This window comes from Epithele typhae (assembly GCF_022376455.1).
Source record: "Epithele typhae strain CBS 203.58 chromosome Unknown BXZ73scaffold_39, whole genome shotgun sequence".
NCBI lineage: Eukaryota > Fungi > Basidiomycota > Agaricomycetes > Polyporales > Epitheliaceae > Epithele > Epithele typhae.
The window spans coordinates 64569-78433 of record NW_025954230.1 but is presented as its reverse complement, the minus strand read 5'-3'; the positions used below and the strand labels follow the sequence as shown (position 1 = coordinate 78433).

Genomic DNA, 13865 nt, shown 5'->3' with positions numbered 1-13865 from the left:
CCTCGACGGTCGAGCCGCCCCCGCATACGCCACCCCCCGCAGTCGCCCACCACTCGGCTCCCGCTTCGACTCGCACACGCCCACATCCTCTAAGTTCCGTATCTCGAGCGGCCAGATCCGACCAACATACCATCGTACGCTGAACCCCGCCAGGGGGTGACGTGCGACCGTCTCCCGCTCCTGCGGGAGGGCAAGCGACGCCAACGTTGCGCCTGGTCCAGCACCAGGCGACGACGAGACCCGCCACATCCAGACCGCGCTCCGTCTCAACTGTGCCGTCAAATACCAGTCGCTAGCATGGTGGCGTACGGCGGTAACGGCGGGGGCCTTGCGTGTAAGTACTTGCTTGGTGTGTGAGCACGGACTCGTGCTTCTAGCCGCCACTCGCACCTGTCCTCGGCCGCTGCGCGCGCGCGCCGCGTCGACAAATTCGCACTCCGAGTCCGCGATGCCTCGAGGGGGGCTAGAAGGCGTGTCGGTGGGACACATCCATCACCCGCATGTGTCGTCGACTCGTCGGACGACGCAGAGATCTCAACGCCCGCAAACGCGGCCCTGGAAAGCCGGCTCTGGGCCGGGCCGCAGACCGTGTCGCTGTGTAAAACGGGTGCCCGACGTGCGGTTTGTTCGCGAATCTGATGTCGCTCCAGTCTCGCGTCTCGACGCTGGTGTGCGCGAATGAGGACACGGAGGGACATCAGCCCGTGGCCCACGTGTGATCTCGAGAGCAGAGACCAGGGCCATCTAGGAGGGTGCTCTTGCACACGAGGCAGGAGGTGGCCTATGAGAGCATGGATTGGTGTCCTGGGCACGATGAGGGAGTAGGAATGACTGCGATCGCTCCCGACGTTGTCCCGCCGACCCTACAAGGGAAACGGCTTGGGCTTACCTCCTAATCTCTCAATTGCGCAGGTCCCAACGTGCTCGACTCGCTTCACGCTCCAACTTCACCGCCCAACGTTGTACTTGCCGCAAGGCGTGGCAGTTGTCTTGGCCCAGACCGTTCGGCGCATGTATGGGGGCGCCGAGCTGCTAGTGCAGGGCCCCCGTCCGTGGCGCGACTCCCTCCAGGAGTTCGAGAGGCTTTTAGGGCTCACGGAGGGTTCCAGGTGGATGAAAGGCGCGAGAGTGTGAGAGCGTGCTTGAGGCTGTCACATACTCAATTTACCACGCACCGCATCCATCAATATTGCAAAAGCTTTTTAGCACGAGCTGCCACCTGCATGCACGCGTAATTGGTGTAGGAACCCACGCCTTGTGCGCTCGTCAAGCCCGACACGACAATCCAATGCGACTGCCTTGTCCATTGCAACTCCGCTTCAAGGCGCGCGTAAGTACCACCAGCTTCAACGTCTCAAGCGTGTGGCTGCGCCACCTCGGAACTCTTGCTCCAGACCGCCATGGGCGAGAAAGAGCAGCAGCGCAAAGCGTGGGTTCATATGGTGCATCCTTCTCGTTCGTCCACTTACACTCTCGCTTGAATCATAGCGTCTGCGGCGACATCCCGCCCATCCCGGACGAGCTCACCAACGAACACGCCGTCTACGGCTACCTCGTCACCCCCGCCCACCTTCACTATTTCACCAAATCCGAAAACCAGATATTCATGCCACGGGGTGTTATCAAGACGGCTGCGCTCAAAGCCGGCTTGGCTGCCATAGTGCTCCGCGTCACCTGGGTCCACCTCCAGGATCTCTACAGCTCGAACCCGGACGGCGACCAACACGTGATCCTCGCCCGGACGAGGCGCAAGCACGGGGGTGCGGAGCGTCCCGTGGAGGACCTCCGTCAGCGAAGCGGGTCCCTCCGGGAGTTTGAAAGGCTGTTGGGGCTCAAGGAAGGCCCCAAGTGGATGAAGGCCGATCGGTGAAGGTTGCCGAGCCACGGTGCGTCCTTGGTTTCGCTGGTGTTCCTTTCCCTCGCTCAACATACGCATCTAGGATGCTCGGTCTCACAGCGACTCACATAGTGCGGCGGGAGTCTCTCGCCCGGAGCTTTTCGATCGCGGACGGAGCTGTGAAATGGAAGCCAAGTACTGGAGTCTACCTCATCTTGGGCCCGTGTTACCGCTTCGGTTCGAGGGCACCTCCACAACTCTGAGTGCCTGCCCTGGCACTGGGGGTGATTTGTCAGTTACGAGCAGTCTTTTGTAGTGATGCAATGCCATCGATAATCCTGCATGGATAGTTCGTGTCGTTCTACTCATAAACACACATCGGCGCTGGCATGAGTCAGTCGTTCAACTCTGTAGCGTCCTACTTATATCCAAAGCGCCGTGGAGTCTAGACAATGACGACCACGACGAAGTGTACTAGTACGTCTAGACAGTGCATCCTCCTACAATACTCGTCCCAAGTACGGGGAACCTGAGCGGCCTGTGTTGAGCCTCCGTGGCAGGTACGAAAAGCTGAGTCAGGCGCGCGGCAGTGCCACTGGCCAGCTCTTGCTCAGGACCGCCATGAACAACCTGGAAGAGCCGTGTCGTAAAGCGTGCGTCGGGTAGTGATCAATCCTTCCATCTCGTCAACTTACACATTTGCCTGTTTTGTAGCGTCTGCGGCGACATCCCGCCCATCCCGGACGAGCTCACGAACGAATACGGCGTCTACAGCTACCTCGTCACCGCCGCCGACATCCGACGCTTCGCCAAATCCGAAAGCACCGTATACATGCCACAGGAGGTTGTCAAGACAGCTGGCCAAGACGCCGGTTTTGCATCCATAGTGCTCCGCGTCGCCTGGGCCCACCTCCAGGATCTGTACGACGCGAACCCGGATGGCGACCTACACGTGGTCTTCGCCCGGATTACACGCAAGTACGGGGGTGCGGAGCGGCCCTTGAAGGACTTCCGTCCGTGGCGCGGCTCCCTCCGGGATTTCGAAAGGCTGTTGGGGCTCAAGGAAGGCCCCAAGTGGATGAAGGCCGAGTGGTGAACGTTGTCGAGCCACGGTGCGTCCTTGGTTTCGCTGGCGTTCCTTTCCCTCGCTCAACATACGCACCTCGGACGCTCAGATCGATGGATCCTCGCCCGGACTGGACGCAAGTACGGGGCGCGGAGCGGCCCGTGAAGGTCCTCCGTCCGTGGCGCGGGTCCCTCCGAGACTTCGAAAGGCTGTTGGGGCTCAAGGAAGGCCCCAAGTGGATGAAGGCCGATATGTGAACGTCGTCGGGCGCCAGGGCGCGTCCCATGGTTTGGGGTTGTGACCTGCAAGCCAAGTAGCGGAGTCTTACCCTGTTTTAAAACATCAAAGGAACGACTCGGACAGTGGCGCCATAAGCTCGGGACGCAAGGCCGCGGCGCACGACCTCGCCTGCTCAAGAGACCTGGCCAGGCAGTAATTCTGTGCGCAGGGTTACCTAGTCTGCGCGGGGGGTATAGAGCTCGTGGTGTCTAGGGCCACATGGTGTCCGCCGCGCAGCACCGCACCACTCCACCGCCCGATCCAAATCGGAGTCTGACCACATTCTAAACCTCATCGGAAGTGGACCCCCGCCCAACCGACTGTGAACAGGGACCATCGCGTTGGAATATTCCAAGGTGGAGAATACAGATAGCGACAGCAAAAATAACATACGGAACGCCTCCTCTCTACGCCCGCCGCGCGCTACCGTGGCGCGGGCCCGTCGTTCGGCGCGTTCCGACAGAGGATGCGGGCGTTGTTGACGAACGCGTGGATCAGGTCGTCGAACGCGCCCTGTTCCTCCTTGGAGAGCGCGGGGTCGCCGCGCTTCGCCGCGGAGGAGAGCAGGTAGTCCGAGTCCCGGAGTCGAGCTCGAGCTCGTGGAGGATCTCCGCCTGTCCGCGGGGGCGGTTGCAGTCAGCGCCGGGAGGACAGTCAGATGAGCGGTCGGCGGGGAAGGACGAGCAGAAATTTAGGAACGGGCTGCGGGTCCGGGAAGTCGCAGGAATCCGCGGGGATATTAAACGGAGAAGAGGGGGAGAGAAGGGGGGACGGAAGGAGGCGGGAGAAGCGGTACGTGGGCACGGGGCGGAACGCGGCGCACCTTGGAGCCAGGCCCGGCGGTTGCGGTGACCTGGGTGAGGTCGACGACGAACTCTTGGTGCGTGTAGCTCATCCGGTCCTTCCGCCGGGAATGGCTCGGCGTCCCTATTGGCGGCGGCACTGCGGGGGGCGTTGAGAACGAGAGAGCGGTGAAGCCTTCGTGAAGCGCGCGACCAAAGAGGGCTGCGCGCGCACGTCGCGCTCGGCACGTGCCCGCATATAGGCTTCGAGGGAGATGAGGCGCGTGCAGAGCGCGCTGCGGCGACAGGTGACAGACAGCGGGCGGGGCGCGATAATTGGAGCAGGAAAGGACGAGTGGAGAGAGGGGAAGGTAGAGCGGGCGAGGGAGAGACGCACCGGGGATTTCGAGGTTGACACTGACGCGCCAGTCGACGGCGCGCTTGGGGCAGAAGATGTTCAGGTCGGCGAGACGGACTTTGCGGACGCAGGCGCGAACCTGGCCCGTCTTTTCGTCGCGCGTGACGCGGATTTTTTCGCCGCGACCGCCGCCCTCAGGGGCGAAGAAGTTGTCGAGGAGGTGGAGGTGCTCGTACGAGATCTCGAGCGCGGGCTGGTCGAGCTTGAGCTGGTTGAGGAGCTTGTTGAAGTGTTGGTGTTGGCGCTGTCGGGCGCGAGGGGATGGGCGGGAGGATACAGAGGGGAGGAGGAGAGGACGTACACCTGTCATGTTGGACTCGAAGCGCATGTCCAGACCATTCGGCTGGAGGACTGGCTGCGTGGTCAGGGGACTGAGGAGGCTCGGAGGAGAGAAAGACGGACTTGTTTCTACAAGCACAGGGAGCTGTATCCTCTGACCCGAGCTCCGGTCCTTCAAAACTCCAATCTTGGCCTCGACCTCGACCGCCCCGCCCGCGTCTGGAGGGCGAGTGCTGATGGTGTAGTGAATGAAGTCGGCGATTTCGCGAATGAACTCGTCGAGTGGCTCGACACCAATGATCGAGGGCGACAGAAGGGGCAGGGGGCCGCCAGGAGAACGTGAGGACCGGTTTCCGTTGTGCATTGCGGACGAAGAGGGCGAGGAATAGCGGGCGCGCTTAGCCGGTCGGTCGACGGTGTGAGCGTCACGGTCGGGGTCTGAGTCGAAGAGGTCTTGGTCGTCCATGCAGCCTATCGCAGTGGGGTAGCGGCCGCAGGGGAGGACAAAGCAGAGACTGGGTACGGCGGCGAGTCGAGGGCGGAGGACAGAGAGGTGCAAGTAGCGCCCACGTGCCGGATGTGGACCGCGCCTCACTGGCATCCTCTTCTTCCTCACTGTCAGACATCGACTGTCGACTGATACGCATCGTCAAACAACGGGCAACCGCGCTGAGAGCGTCAGTCAGCCGTGAATGTCGCCAGCCACCCGTCTCGTTGACCAGTTGATGGTTCCGACAAAAGCATTGCCGTCAAGGGCTAGAGCTGCAGGCGTAGGCAGTACCTCCAGCCTGTCCAAGCCCGAGTGGAGGTGCCCCGGCAAATCGTGCTCACGAGGAGCTGCTTGGTGAGTAGGGGAGCGTACCATGCAACGTCTGTCCAATCGCGGGTATTCAAACGCGAAGCACCGCACACGATGTGGCCACTGTGTGTGTCTAGGCCTTCTAGTAGTGAAGTCTTGCCCATCTCAACCTTTGTTTTACAGACACCATGAACGATAGTGAAGCCGAAGGCGCATGCAGGGATTGAACCTTCTCAACTTTACTTTCAGATGCCTTTAGACGCACTCCATGCCATTGCACTCCTTGTGAGAAACGTGCATGGAATCCCATCAGGCACCAGCCGAACCCGTTCATCACTGTCTAATAGATCGGTCCATAATGCGTGCAGATCGCCCACCCTCTACCAGCTAGCAGAGTACGCGTAGTCTACGGCGCGGTACTCTCACAGAAGCGGGCCTACTCCTTTTTCGACGGCTTGGGCGCATCTGGGTACAGCTGCAAGCGCAGTCAGCCACGGGTCCCAGCTCGAGCCGCACGCGCACCGCTCACCTTCCCGGGTTGAAGAGGTTGTGCGGGTCGATCGTCTTCTTGATCGTCTTCATCAGCTCGACCGTGTTCACCCCCAGCTCCTCGTACAGGTACTCGCGCTTGCCGATGCCGACGCCGTGCTCGCCGGTGCAGGTGCCGTCGAGCGCGATCGCGCGGTGCACCATGCGGCGCACCGCCTCGTGAATGTTGTCCGCCTCGTCCTCGTTCACGAACATGAGCGTCGTATGGAAGTTGCCTGTGTCGGGAACAAGGGCGGCATCAGGGTCCGCGGAGGCACGGAGGGAGGGCGGCGGACAGACCGTCGCCGACGTGTCCGAGGACGGTGTAGAGGATGCCGTGCTCGCGCAGATCTTCTGTCGTCTGCATGACGAGGTCGGGAAGTTTCGACGGCGGGACGCTACAGGGCGCAACAAGCGTCAACGAATAGACACCGAGGCGTCTGTCTCGTGCAGGGTCTCACCAGACGTCGGTGCTCCAGGCGCGGGAGCCAGGGAGGAGCGCGATGCTCGAGTAGAGCCCGTTCTTCCGGTCCTGCCAGAGGTCGTGCGCCTCCTTGTCCGAGGAGGCGAGGACGAAGCCGGACGAGCCGTGCTTCTGCGTGACCTTCTTGACCACCTCCGCGGTCTCCTTCAGCGCGCGGGGCGTCGGGCCCTGGAACTTGAAGAACAGGCTGTCCTTCTCCGGCCACTTGCGCGAAGACTGGCCGTAGACGTTGGTCGCCTTCATGAACTGGACGTCTACGAGCTCGACGCACTCTGCGCGTCGCATCGCGTGTCAGTCAGGGAAGGAGAGGTCAATTGTCGGAGAAGAAGCGCACGGATCCCGACACCAGTGTTGACGATCTCCGCTACCGCCGAGGCCGCTGAGCGGATGTCAGGGAATTGGGCGACGGCAACGTTGGTCGGCAGTAGGGGCGCGAGTCGTAGCGTGACTACAAACGAGCATCAGTTTGCATCCATATGTTGCGCGCTTGTTCTGCTCACCTTCCGTAACAATGCCGAGAGTGCCTTCGGCCCCGATGAACAGTTTCGTGACATCGAAACCTGCTGACGACTTGCGCGCCCGTCGGCGAGTCTTGATCACCTCACCAGAGGGGAGCACCACAGTCTATTCGAGGAGAGCGTCAGAATGTCGCAATCCACCCGTCCGCGCACGACGGCCACGCACCGCGTTCAGGAACCATTCTGCCTTCGCAGTCCCGTATCGTACCGCGTTCGCTGAAATAACCGCGGGTCAGCGCCGCGCTGGGGCAGAGGAGGTCGAAAGGGAGACGTACTGCCTGAGCACCCTGTGCTGAGCATACCGCCAATCGTCGCACCCGGAGCAGGGTCAAGCTGCGAGGTGGTCGTCAGGCGCGAGTACACAAACGGGTGACGTTGAGCCTACGGGGAAGAAGAGAGGGATACCCTTCTTTGCCAATGTCGCATTTAGGTCCATCCATCGGATGCCAGGTTGACAGACCACATCCGAGTTGCCCTCTGCGTGCACGGTGAGCTTTGCAGCTTCACTGGGAGGGGCTCACTTCTCACCGTTAATCTCAATGATACTGTCCATCTTGGACATGTCTACACAAATCCCGCCGACGGAAGGCTGCGTGTTCCGTGAGCACGAGAAGAGCGGCAAGAACCGGCCGGACGATGCGCACCGCGCGGTAATGCCCTTCCAGGCTCGTCGCGCCGGAGTATGGGATGACGGGCATCTTGTACTTGACGGCGGTCTTCACGATCTTGACAACATCCTCCGTGGAGGACGGGTAGACCACGACGGAGGGCCACGAACCTACGCACAGTCCTCAGCACCGCGCGCCGCACCCTCCCGCACCCGCGCCGCGCGCGACTCACCAGGGAGGTAATCATTCTCCGAGTACCCGTGCTCCTCCAGGTGCGCCGGGTCCGTGCTCACCGCGTCCTCGTCCTCTGGGAAGAACGTGCGCAGCTCCGCGATCGCGCGCCGGAAGTCCTCCGCGCTCCCGTACGTGTCGTTGAACACGATCGGGCCCGGCGCGCCCGTGGTCTGCGGCGCCGGCGACGAGGCGAGGTACCAGGCGAGAGCACCGCTGACGGCGGCGCCGGCGGCGAACGCGAGGGGCGCGCTCGCGGGTGAGCTGTTGGACGTCGAGCCTTGAGGGTTTTCTGAGGATGAGGAGGAGGAGCTTGACCAACGGGAGCCCGGCGTGCGGAAGGAGAACGCGGCGGGGAGAGCGCAGTGGGGGGCCGCGTGTGGGGGTAGACGCCTCGAGAGGGCACGGTAGGACGGAAGGGTGGTGCGCTGCATGCAGGGTGCTCTCGGGCCCGTCGAGACGGTGCGCGGTGAGGGATGTGGGAGGAAGCAAGCAAGGCCACTTTCGTGCGCTCGAAGGGCGCGGGGTCCAGCGTCGGGTCCGGGCCGCGGGCTTTTAGAGCTTAGAGCCTGGGTCACAGCTCTGCCGAAGTCATGCGTTGTTCGCCCTGGCTTGTCGCAACTACGCCGAGTGCAGGTGCAAAGCACGATGGTCCCGCATGCGAGACAGAGGCGTCGATATCGACAGACTGGATTACTACTAGTACGTAGGGGATGCTACAAACGCGCGGCGCACGTAATACGATAGTCAATAAACAGGAAGCCACGAAGCAGTCACATCCACAGCGAACGCGAACGCAAACGTGAAGCACAGATACGCAGGACACAACAGCGAAAGCACGCCACCAACGCACACTCAACGCCCCCACGTCCCCCGCCCCCGTCCTCGAGACGGCCCAGGAATCCACGCCCGGTCGCCCTCCCGGTCCCGTCCCCAGTCTCGCGGTCGGTCGCGGTCGGCGGACGGGCCTCGAGGCGCGAAGTACGGCGCGTTCTGTCCGCCACCGTACCCACCCATCACCGGTGCCCCGCCGTACGCGTTCTCGCGGAGGGCCCGCGGGGCGCTGGGCACCGCGCGCCCTGTCCCCCCGTTGCGCGCGTACTGCCCTGGGTGGAGCGGACGCAGTGGGCGAGGGGGAGACAAACTCGGACCGCCGTTCCAAAAGCGCGGATGGGTTGGAGGGGTGCGCGAACGAGGCGCCAGTGGAGGAGCTTTTGGCGGGGGCGGGCTGAAAATCTCGCCGTCCTCGTGCGTTGGCTGTGAAGGCGGAGGGGACCGTGGAGTCGACGGCGTGCGAGGCGGACTCGCAGGGCTCGGAGTAGGTGACCGGTCGGTGGTGGGATGAGGGTCGTCGGTCGCCTGCCGTGGACTGCTCGGCATCACGTCAATCGCCTCGATCTTGGTTTCGAGTGATGAGGGCGGATGCTTATCCGGATGGAAAACACCCTTAACATCTACCGGAAGGGGTGGTGGTTCGGGCGGGGAAGGAAGAGGCTTTGAAGTGGGATCGGACACAGATACGTCGCGCACTTGACCTTCTGCCACCTGAGGCGCCTCCTCCTTGTTGGCAGGCTCGTCGGCGGTCTCGACGAGACCACCATCCTCCGCGGCATCCGGTGGTCCACTCGCACCGGTCTCATGGGTCTCGTGAAGTGACATACTCGAGGGCTCCGGAGAGGCGACGACCTTCTCGTGTTCCTCCTTCTGCCGCTCCATCCGCTCCTCCTCCCGCTGCTTCTTCTTGCGCATGGCAAAGTCTTTGAGAGACAGCTTCACCTTGGGCGGCGGAGGGGGCTCCGCTGGCTGCGGGTGTTCCGCTGGTGGTGAAGGGCATGGGATCGGCGACGAATCCTTCGGCTCCTCAACCGACTGCTCCAAGCCGCCATTCGACTCGAGGAAAGTGTCATGCTCGTTGACGGGCGACATCGGTGTATCGGGGATAGCCTCGGGAACCACCACCGCATCCTGGGCTGCCTCAGACATAGAGACGTCGATATCGGCAGGGTTGGGAAGTAGCAATGACGGTAAGGACGGTGGTGGAGACGGAAAGCCATTCGACGTGGATATCGCTTGATGGAAGGTTTCCGGCTCTGTGTCGTGGGTGACAGGAAGAGGAGTAGATGGGGGAAGAGAAACGAGGACCCGCGGAACTGAGAGTGGGCTGGTCGCCGGTGACCGAGATGGATGGTCCACTTGCATAACATCCTGAACCAAACCAGGGTCGACATGGTACGTAGTCGTCGGATGATTTTCGTCTGGAGGCGTTGAAAGGACCTGAGATTGTTCGAGTGGCACGGGGTCGGGGGCAGTTCAGGTAGTGGCATGACTGGCGTAGATGGTGGAGGTGGTGACGATCCAAGAGGTGCAAGCGCGGCTAAGGGAGTGGAGGGAGACGGCAAAGCAGGGGAAGCAACGAGCGGGGAATGATCTGACTCCGACGATTTCGATTTGGTTCGACCTTCGCGGACGAGGGATGGCGAAAGGATGGCGTCGTTGGAGGGGACGGCGGGGAGATAGCTGGATTTCTTTGAAGCAGCGCGGACTTTACCGTCATGGCTTCCGTCATCACTCTTCTCCCCGTCCACATCCCTGACGATTTCCCTTTCCTTCCCCTTCCCTCTAGGCTGAGGAGCAAGCGTAGGTCGGCGCGGCTTCCTCACCGTGAGTTTGCCGGATGCTTTCGTGTTTGCCTTAGACGAAGACGCTCTGGGGGCCGTGGTGGTGGAGGGCGTACTGGTGGTGGAGGTCGAATCGGTGGATGTTTGACAATCAAGACGAGAGGAGGAAGGAGCACCGGGGGCAGGGATGACGGGAGAGAGCAAAGAGAGCTTGGAAAACGGTATCGATGGTGACGCCAAGCCCTCAGAGTGCTGTCGGGACTTCAGATCGAAAGCCCCCGGGGCGGGAACGAGGGGAGGAGTTCGAGAGTATGGGACTGGAGGCGGTGGCATCTCACGAGAATCTGTGTAACGCGAGAATAAGGCATAGAAAAGAGGTAAGACGGCTACCTAACTCACCGAAGTAGGTCTCTCGATTTACTGTAGGCTTGCCCTCGCCTTGACCAACCGGATCCACCAATGGCGAATCGACCTCCATAGAGTCAGAAAATTCCCGCGGTGCGTGTTGATGTCGCAGCATCGCACTACTGCGCGCGATCCAGGCTTTGCGCATGCGAGGAGGCAGCCGTTCCTCCGACGCCGAGAAGTCAAGTTCCATGTCGTCTGTCGATTCTCCCGATAGTTGACGAGTGCGGATCGGGCCTATGAAAGATGAGGAAACGTGGCTAACTGACGAAGACCCCAGCGTACCTGCTGCGCTCTCCCGCTCGCTCACGTCAATGTCAACCGCCTTGCCAATGCAATCTTTGGTCTTCTTGCTACGGTTCGTGTGCGTGGCGAGGCCGTCAGACGGATGGAGCAAAGGGTGGTCCGGCTGTATGCGCGACGGACCCGGGTCTGAAGGCGACGGCGGAACCAGCTCGACCCCACCGAATCCACCTGATGAGGGTATGCGTTCGCGCGTGCGGAATCCCCTCTCGACGCCTATCAGGGGACCGAGATCAGCTGAGGCTTTGTCGGAGCGTACACGGCTCTTTGGCGCGCCCTTCTCCTTCGTAAACTGAGAGGGCGGAGAAGGAGAAGGGGTGGGGGGGATGCCGTGATCGACGAACTTGGCGATGCGAGCGAAGGCGCAGTCGGAAGTGTTCGCCCCGCAGGCGCATGTAGTGAAGGTCGAAGAAAGGGAGTGCAGGAAATCAGTGAACTGTTTCCGCAGATGTTCGCGATGATGAGCTCTGTTCGGACACAGGGGATGAGTGGGGGTCGGGGACGAGGGAAAGCGGACGTACGAGAACTCGCAAGGGCTCTGAATCAAGGCAGGCAAGTTGTGGACGACGTTTGCATCGTCCCACTCCCAACCCAGAACGACCTCCTCGTTCGCCTTGAGATCGCGGAGGGCGAAGATACCGAAGGCGATGGGCTCCGTCTCCACCGCCTTATCACCCTCCGACGGACATAGAAAAGGGCGTAGGATGGCATTTGGCCGACATCCGTTGCGGACGAAACGGGACTCGTCGCCCGTAATGCGGGCGTCCAAGGCGATGTCGAGGGGAGGGCCAAAGAGATGGACGTAAGGCTTGGGCATGCCGAGGTGGGCATACGCGTTGAGAGGATCACGCAGGTAGGCGGCGGTGGGGATGATAGTTGATGGGTATGAGGCGATGAGCTTGGAGGAAGGAATGGGCTGGATGGCGTGAACGGCGTACGATTGGGGACGCACCGAAGCATTGCCATTGGCGAAGGAGAAGGGATAGGCGGACGCAGAGGAAGGAAGGGGATGGACAGCAATCTGGGGAGACGGAGACGCGGCGTCGGGCGTGATCGTTGCGGGGGTGGTGCAGCCCGGGGTGAGGGAGGGGGACGGGCTGATAGCAGACACACCTCGCCAGTCTGCAGCCACTCGGCGCAGGTGGTCGCGGGTGTCGTCTGCGGGGATGACGTCCTTGGTAATGGGGACATACGTGTTCGATAGAGGCTCGTCGATGTCCACATGCTCGTCTTCAACGGAGGGAAGGTGATGGCTGGCGACGACGTTGATGGAAGCCCTCCTCTTGCGCTTGGACTCTTTGCCGTCGACAGAGGATGGTGGTGGCTTGCGGGAACGGGCTGGGCTGGGCTTTCGTTTGAGGAGACCGTTGGCCTGCTGGCGCTGGCGGGCCCTCTGAACCTTGACGGCGCGGTCTTTGTCGACGGGCGGGGTCGCATGTCCAGCAAAGCCACTCGTCCGGCACCTGGGACTCAGAGATGTTGAAGCAGGCAGCATGGCACCAGCGAGCACATTTGTCGCAGCCGATCGAGAAACCATCGTCGTTGGTGTTGCCGCAGATACAGCTAATGGCCTCTGTGCTGGGCGCAGGGGGGTCGACGGGGGTGGAAGGTCGGCGGCGGGCTCGGAGTGCTTGCGCTTGGTGGGGACAGAGGAGGACGGGGTAGCAATGAGACCGAGCAAGCCGAGAGCAGCCTCGTTTACCTCGTTCGCATCGCTGGGCATATCATAGAAGAGGGGGAGCAGCAGTGGGTGTCGGCGCCGTGGTGGGCAGAGGGAAAGGAGCGGTGGGCAGAGGGAGGAGGGAAAGGGAGAGTTATCGCGCGCGCTTACGCGACGTTCGCTTTGCGGAGCCGCCCGGCGCCTGCCTCCTTGTCTTTCTCCTCGTTGGTCTCCATCCTCAGTTTGCCCCCCACTCCGTCCACCAAGTGCCTGCTCGCCCGCTGTTGGTGTAGTGGAGCGTCGTGCAACCAGGTTCACGGCCCACTTCGGCTGGTCTCCTCGCTCGAGTTCGCCTAGTCTGAACCGGACGTCTTCTCTATCACCGGCGTACAACAACAGCCTACAAGTCAGCACTCCATGCGGGATACCACACGTCCCTGCTCCTCCCACACCAGTAAATCAATGTACTGCGCAAGTCGTGAACACGTTGACGTCGCGAGCACAAACCCCTGCGCAACGAGACCACCTCTTCTTCGCCCACTTCTTCCTGTGAATGACGATCGCCCGGTGCAGTACCATGACCACGGCGCACACACCGGCGCGGGCAGCTCGTGGGCGCTCCTTGCCGTACTGGAACGCAAATTTGACGGTCCCGTCTAGTTTCCCCGATCCTGTCTAGTCTCCCCGGTCCCGTCTACGAACCTTTCACAATGGAACAGCCATCCACGCCTAAAGCCCTTTGTGTAGGAGCGTCACCGAGCGTGTTCGGGGCGGATGAACTCGGTTCAATGGAGACTGGTATCGACGAGGAATGAGGGTCAGCGGAGGGAGGTGAGCGGTTATCGTCGAGACAATAACGTGGCGGTAGTACTGCGTAGTGGGCGCAAGAAGCGTATCTAGAGTATATGTATGTGCACTCAGTGTATGCCGCAGGGTCTGTATCCCCAGACTCAGGAGAAAGGTTGGAGTCTGTTCGCGGTCTACTTGACAGCTGGTACTTGCGAGTTCCTCTTGCAAAATGTTCGGGGAAGCTTGGCACTCGCGGGGTGT

General features: G+C 61.6%; 5 protein-coding genes across 5 annotated transcripts; 2 read left to right on the top strand and 3 right to left on the bottom strand.

Annotated features, from left to right (window-relative positions):
* Positions 1-1400: 1400 nt before the first annotated feature.
* BXZ73DRAFT_79025 (uncharacterized protein) lies at positions 1401-1870 on the top strand (the record flags this gene model as incomplete). The annotated part of the gene is made up of 2 exons (XM_048022993.1): positions 1401-1429; positions 1489-1870. 2 exons carry the CDS (start codon positions 1401-1403, stop codon positions 1868-1870), a joined length of 411 nt encoding a protein of 136 aa, XP_047875881.1.
* A 588-nt stretch (positions 1871-2458) lies between these two features.
* BXZ73DRAFT_103244 (uncharacterized protein) lies at positions 2459-2933 on the top strand (the record flags this gene model as incomplete). Its single annotated transcript, XM_048015516.1, has 2 exons — positions 2459-2490; positions 2552-2933. The coding sequence occupies 2 exons, from the start codon at positions 2459-2461 to the stop codon at positions 2931-2933; spliced, it is 414 nt and encodes a 137-aa protein (XP_047875880.1).
* A 672-nt stretch (positions 2934-3605) lies between these two features.
* On the bottom strand, positions 3606-5127 carry BXZ73DRAFT_91100 (mRNA triphosphatase CET1; the record flags this gene model as incomplete). Its single annotated transcript, XM_048025864.1, has 5 exons — positions 3606-3772; positions 3987-4124; positions 4362-4626; positions 4684-4733; positions 4785-5127. 5 exons carry the CDS (start codon positions 5125-5127, stop codon positions 3606-3608), a joined length of 963 nt encoding a protein of 320 aa, XP_047875879.1.
* Positions 5128-5985: 858 nt separating this feature from the next.
* Positions 5986-8263, bottom strand: BXZ73DRAFT_49969 (uncharacterized protein; the record flags this gene model as incomplete). The annotated part of the gene is made up of 11 exons (XM_048020351.1): positions 5986-6224; positions 6289-6386; positions 6450-6744; positions 6807-6920; positions 6973-7096; positions 7157-7206; positions 7266-7323; positions 7376-7467; positions 7519-7579; positions 7635-7768; positions 7831-8263. The coding sequence occupies 11 exons, from the start codon at positions 8261-8263 to the stop codon at positions 5986-5988; spliced, it is 1698 nt and encodes a 565-aa protein (XP_047875878.1).
* Positions 8264-11675: 3412 nt separating this feature from the next.
* Positions 11676-12650, bottom strand: BXZ73DRAFT_49971 (uncharacterized protein; the record flags this gene model as incomplete). Its single annotated transcript, XM_048020352.1, has 1 exon — positions 11676-12650. A coding segment is annotated over one exon (975 nt), but the record flags the coding sequence as incomplete, so codon positions are not given.
* Between the last annotated feature and the right edge of the window lie 1215 nt (positions 12651-13865).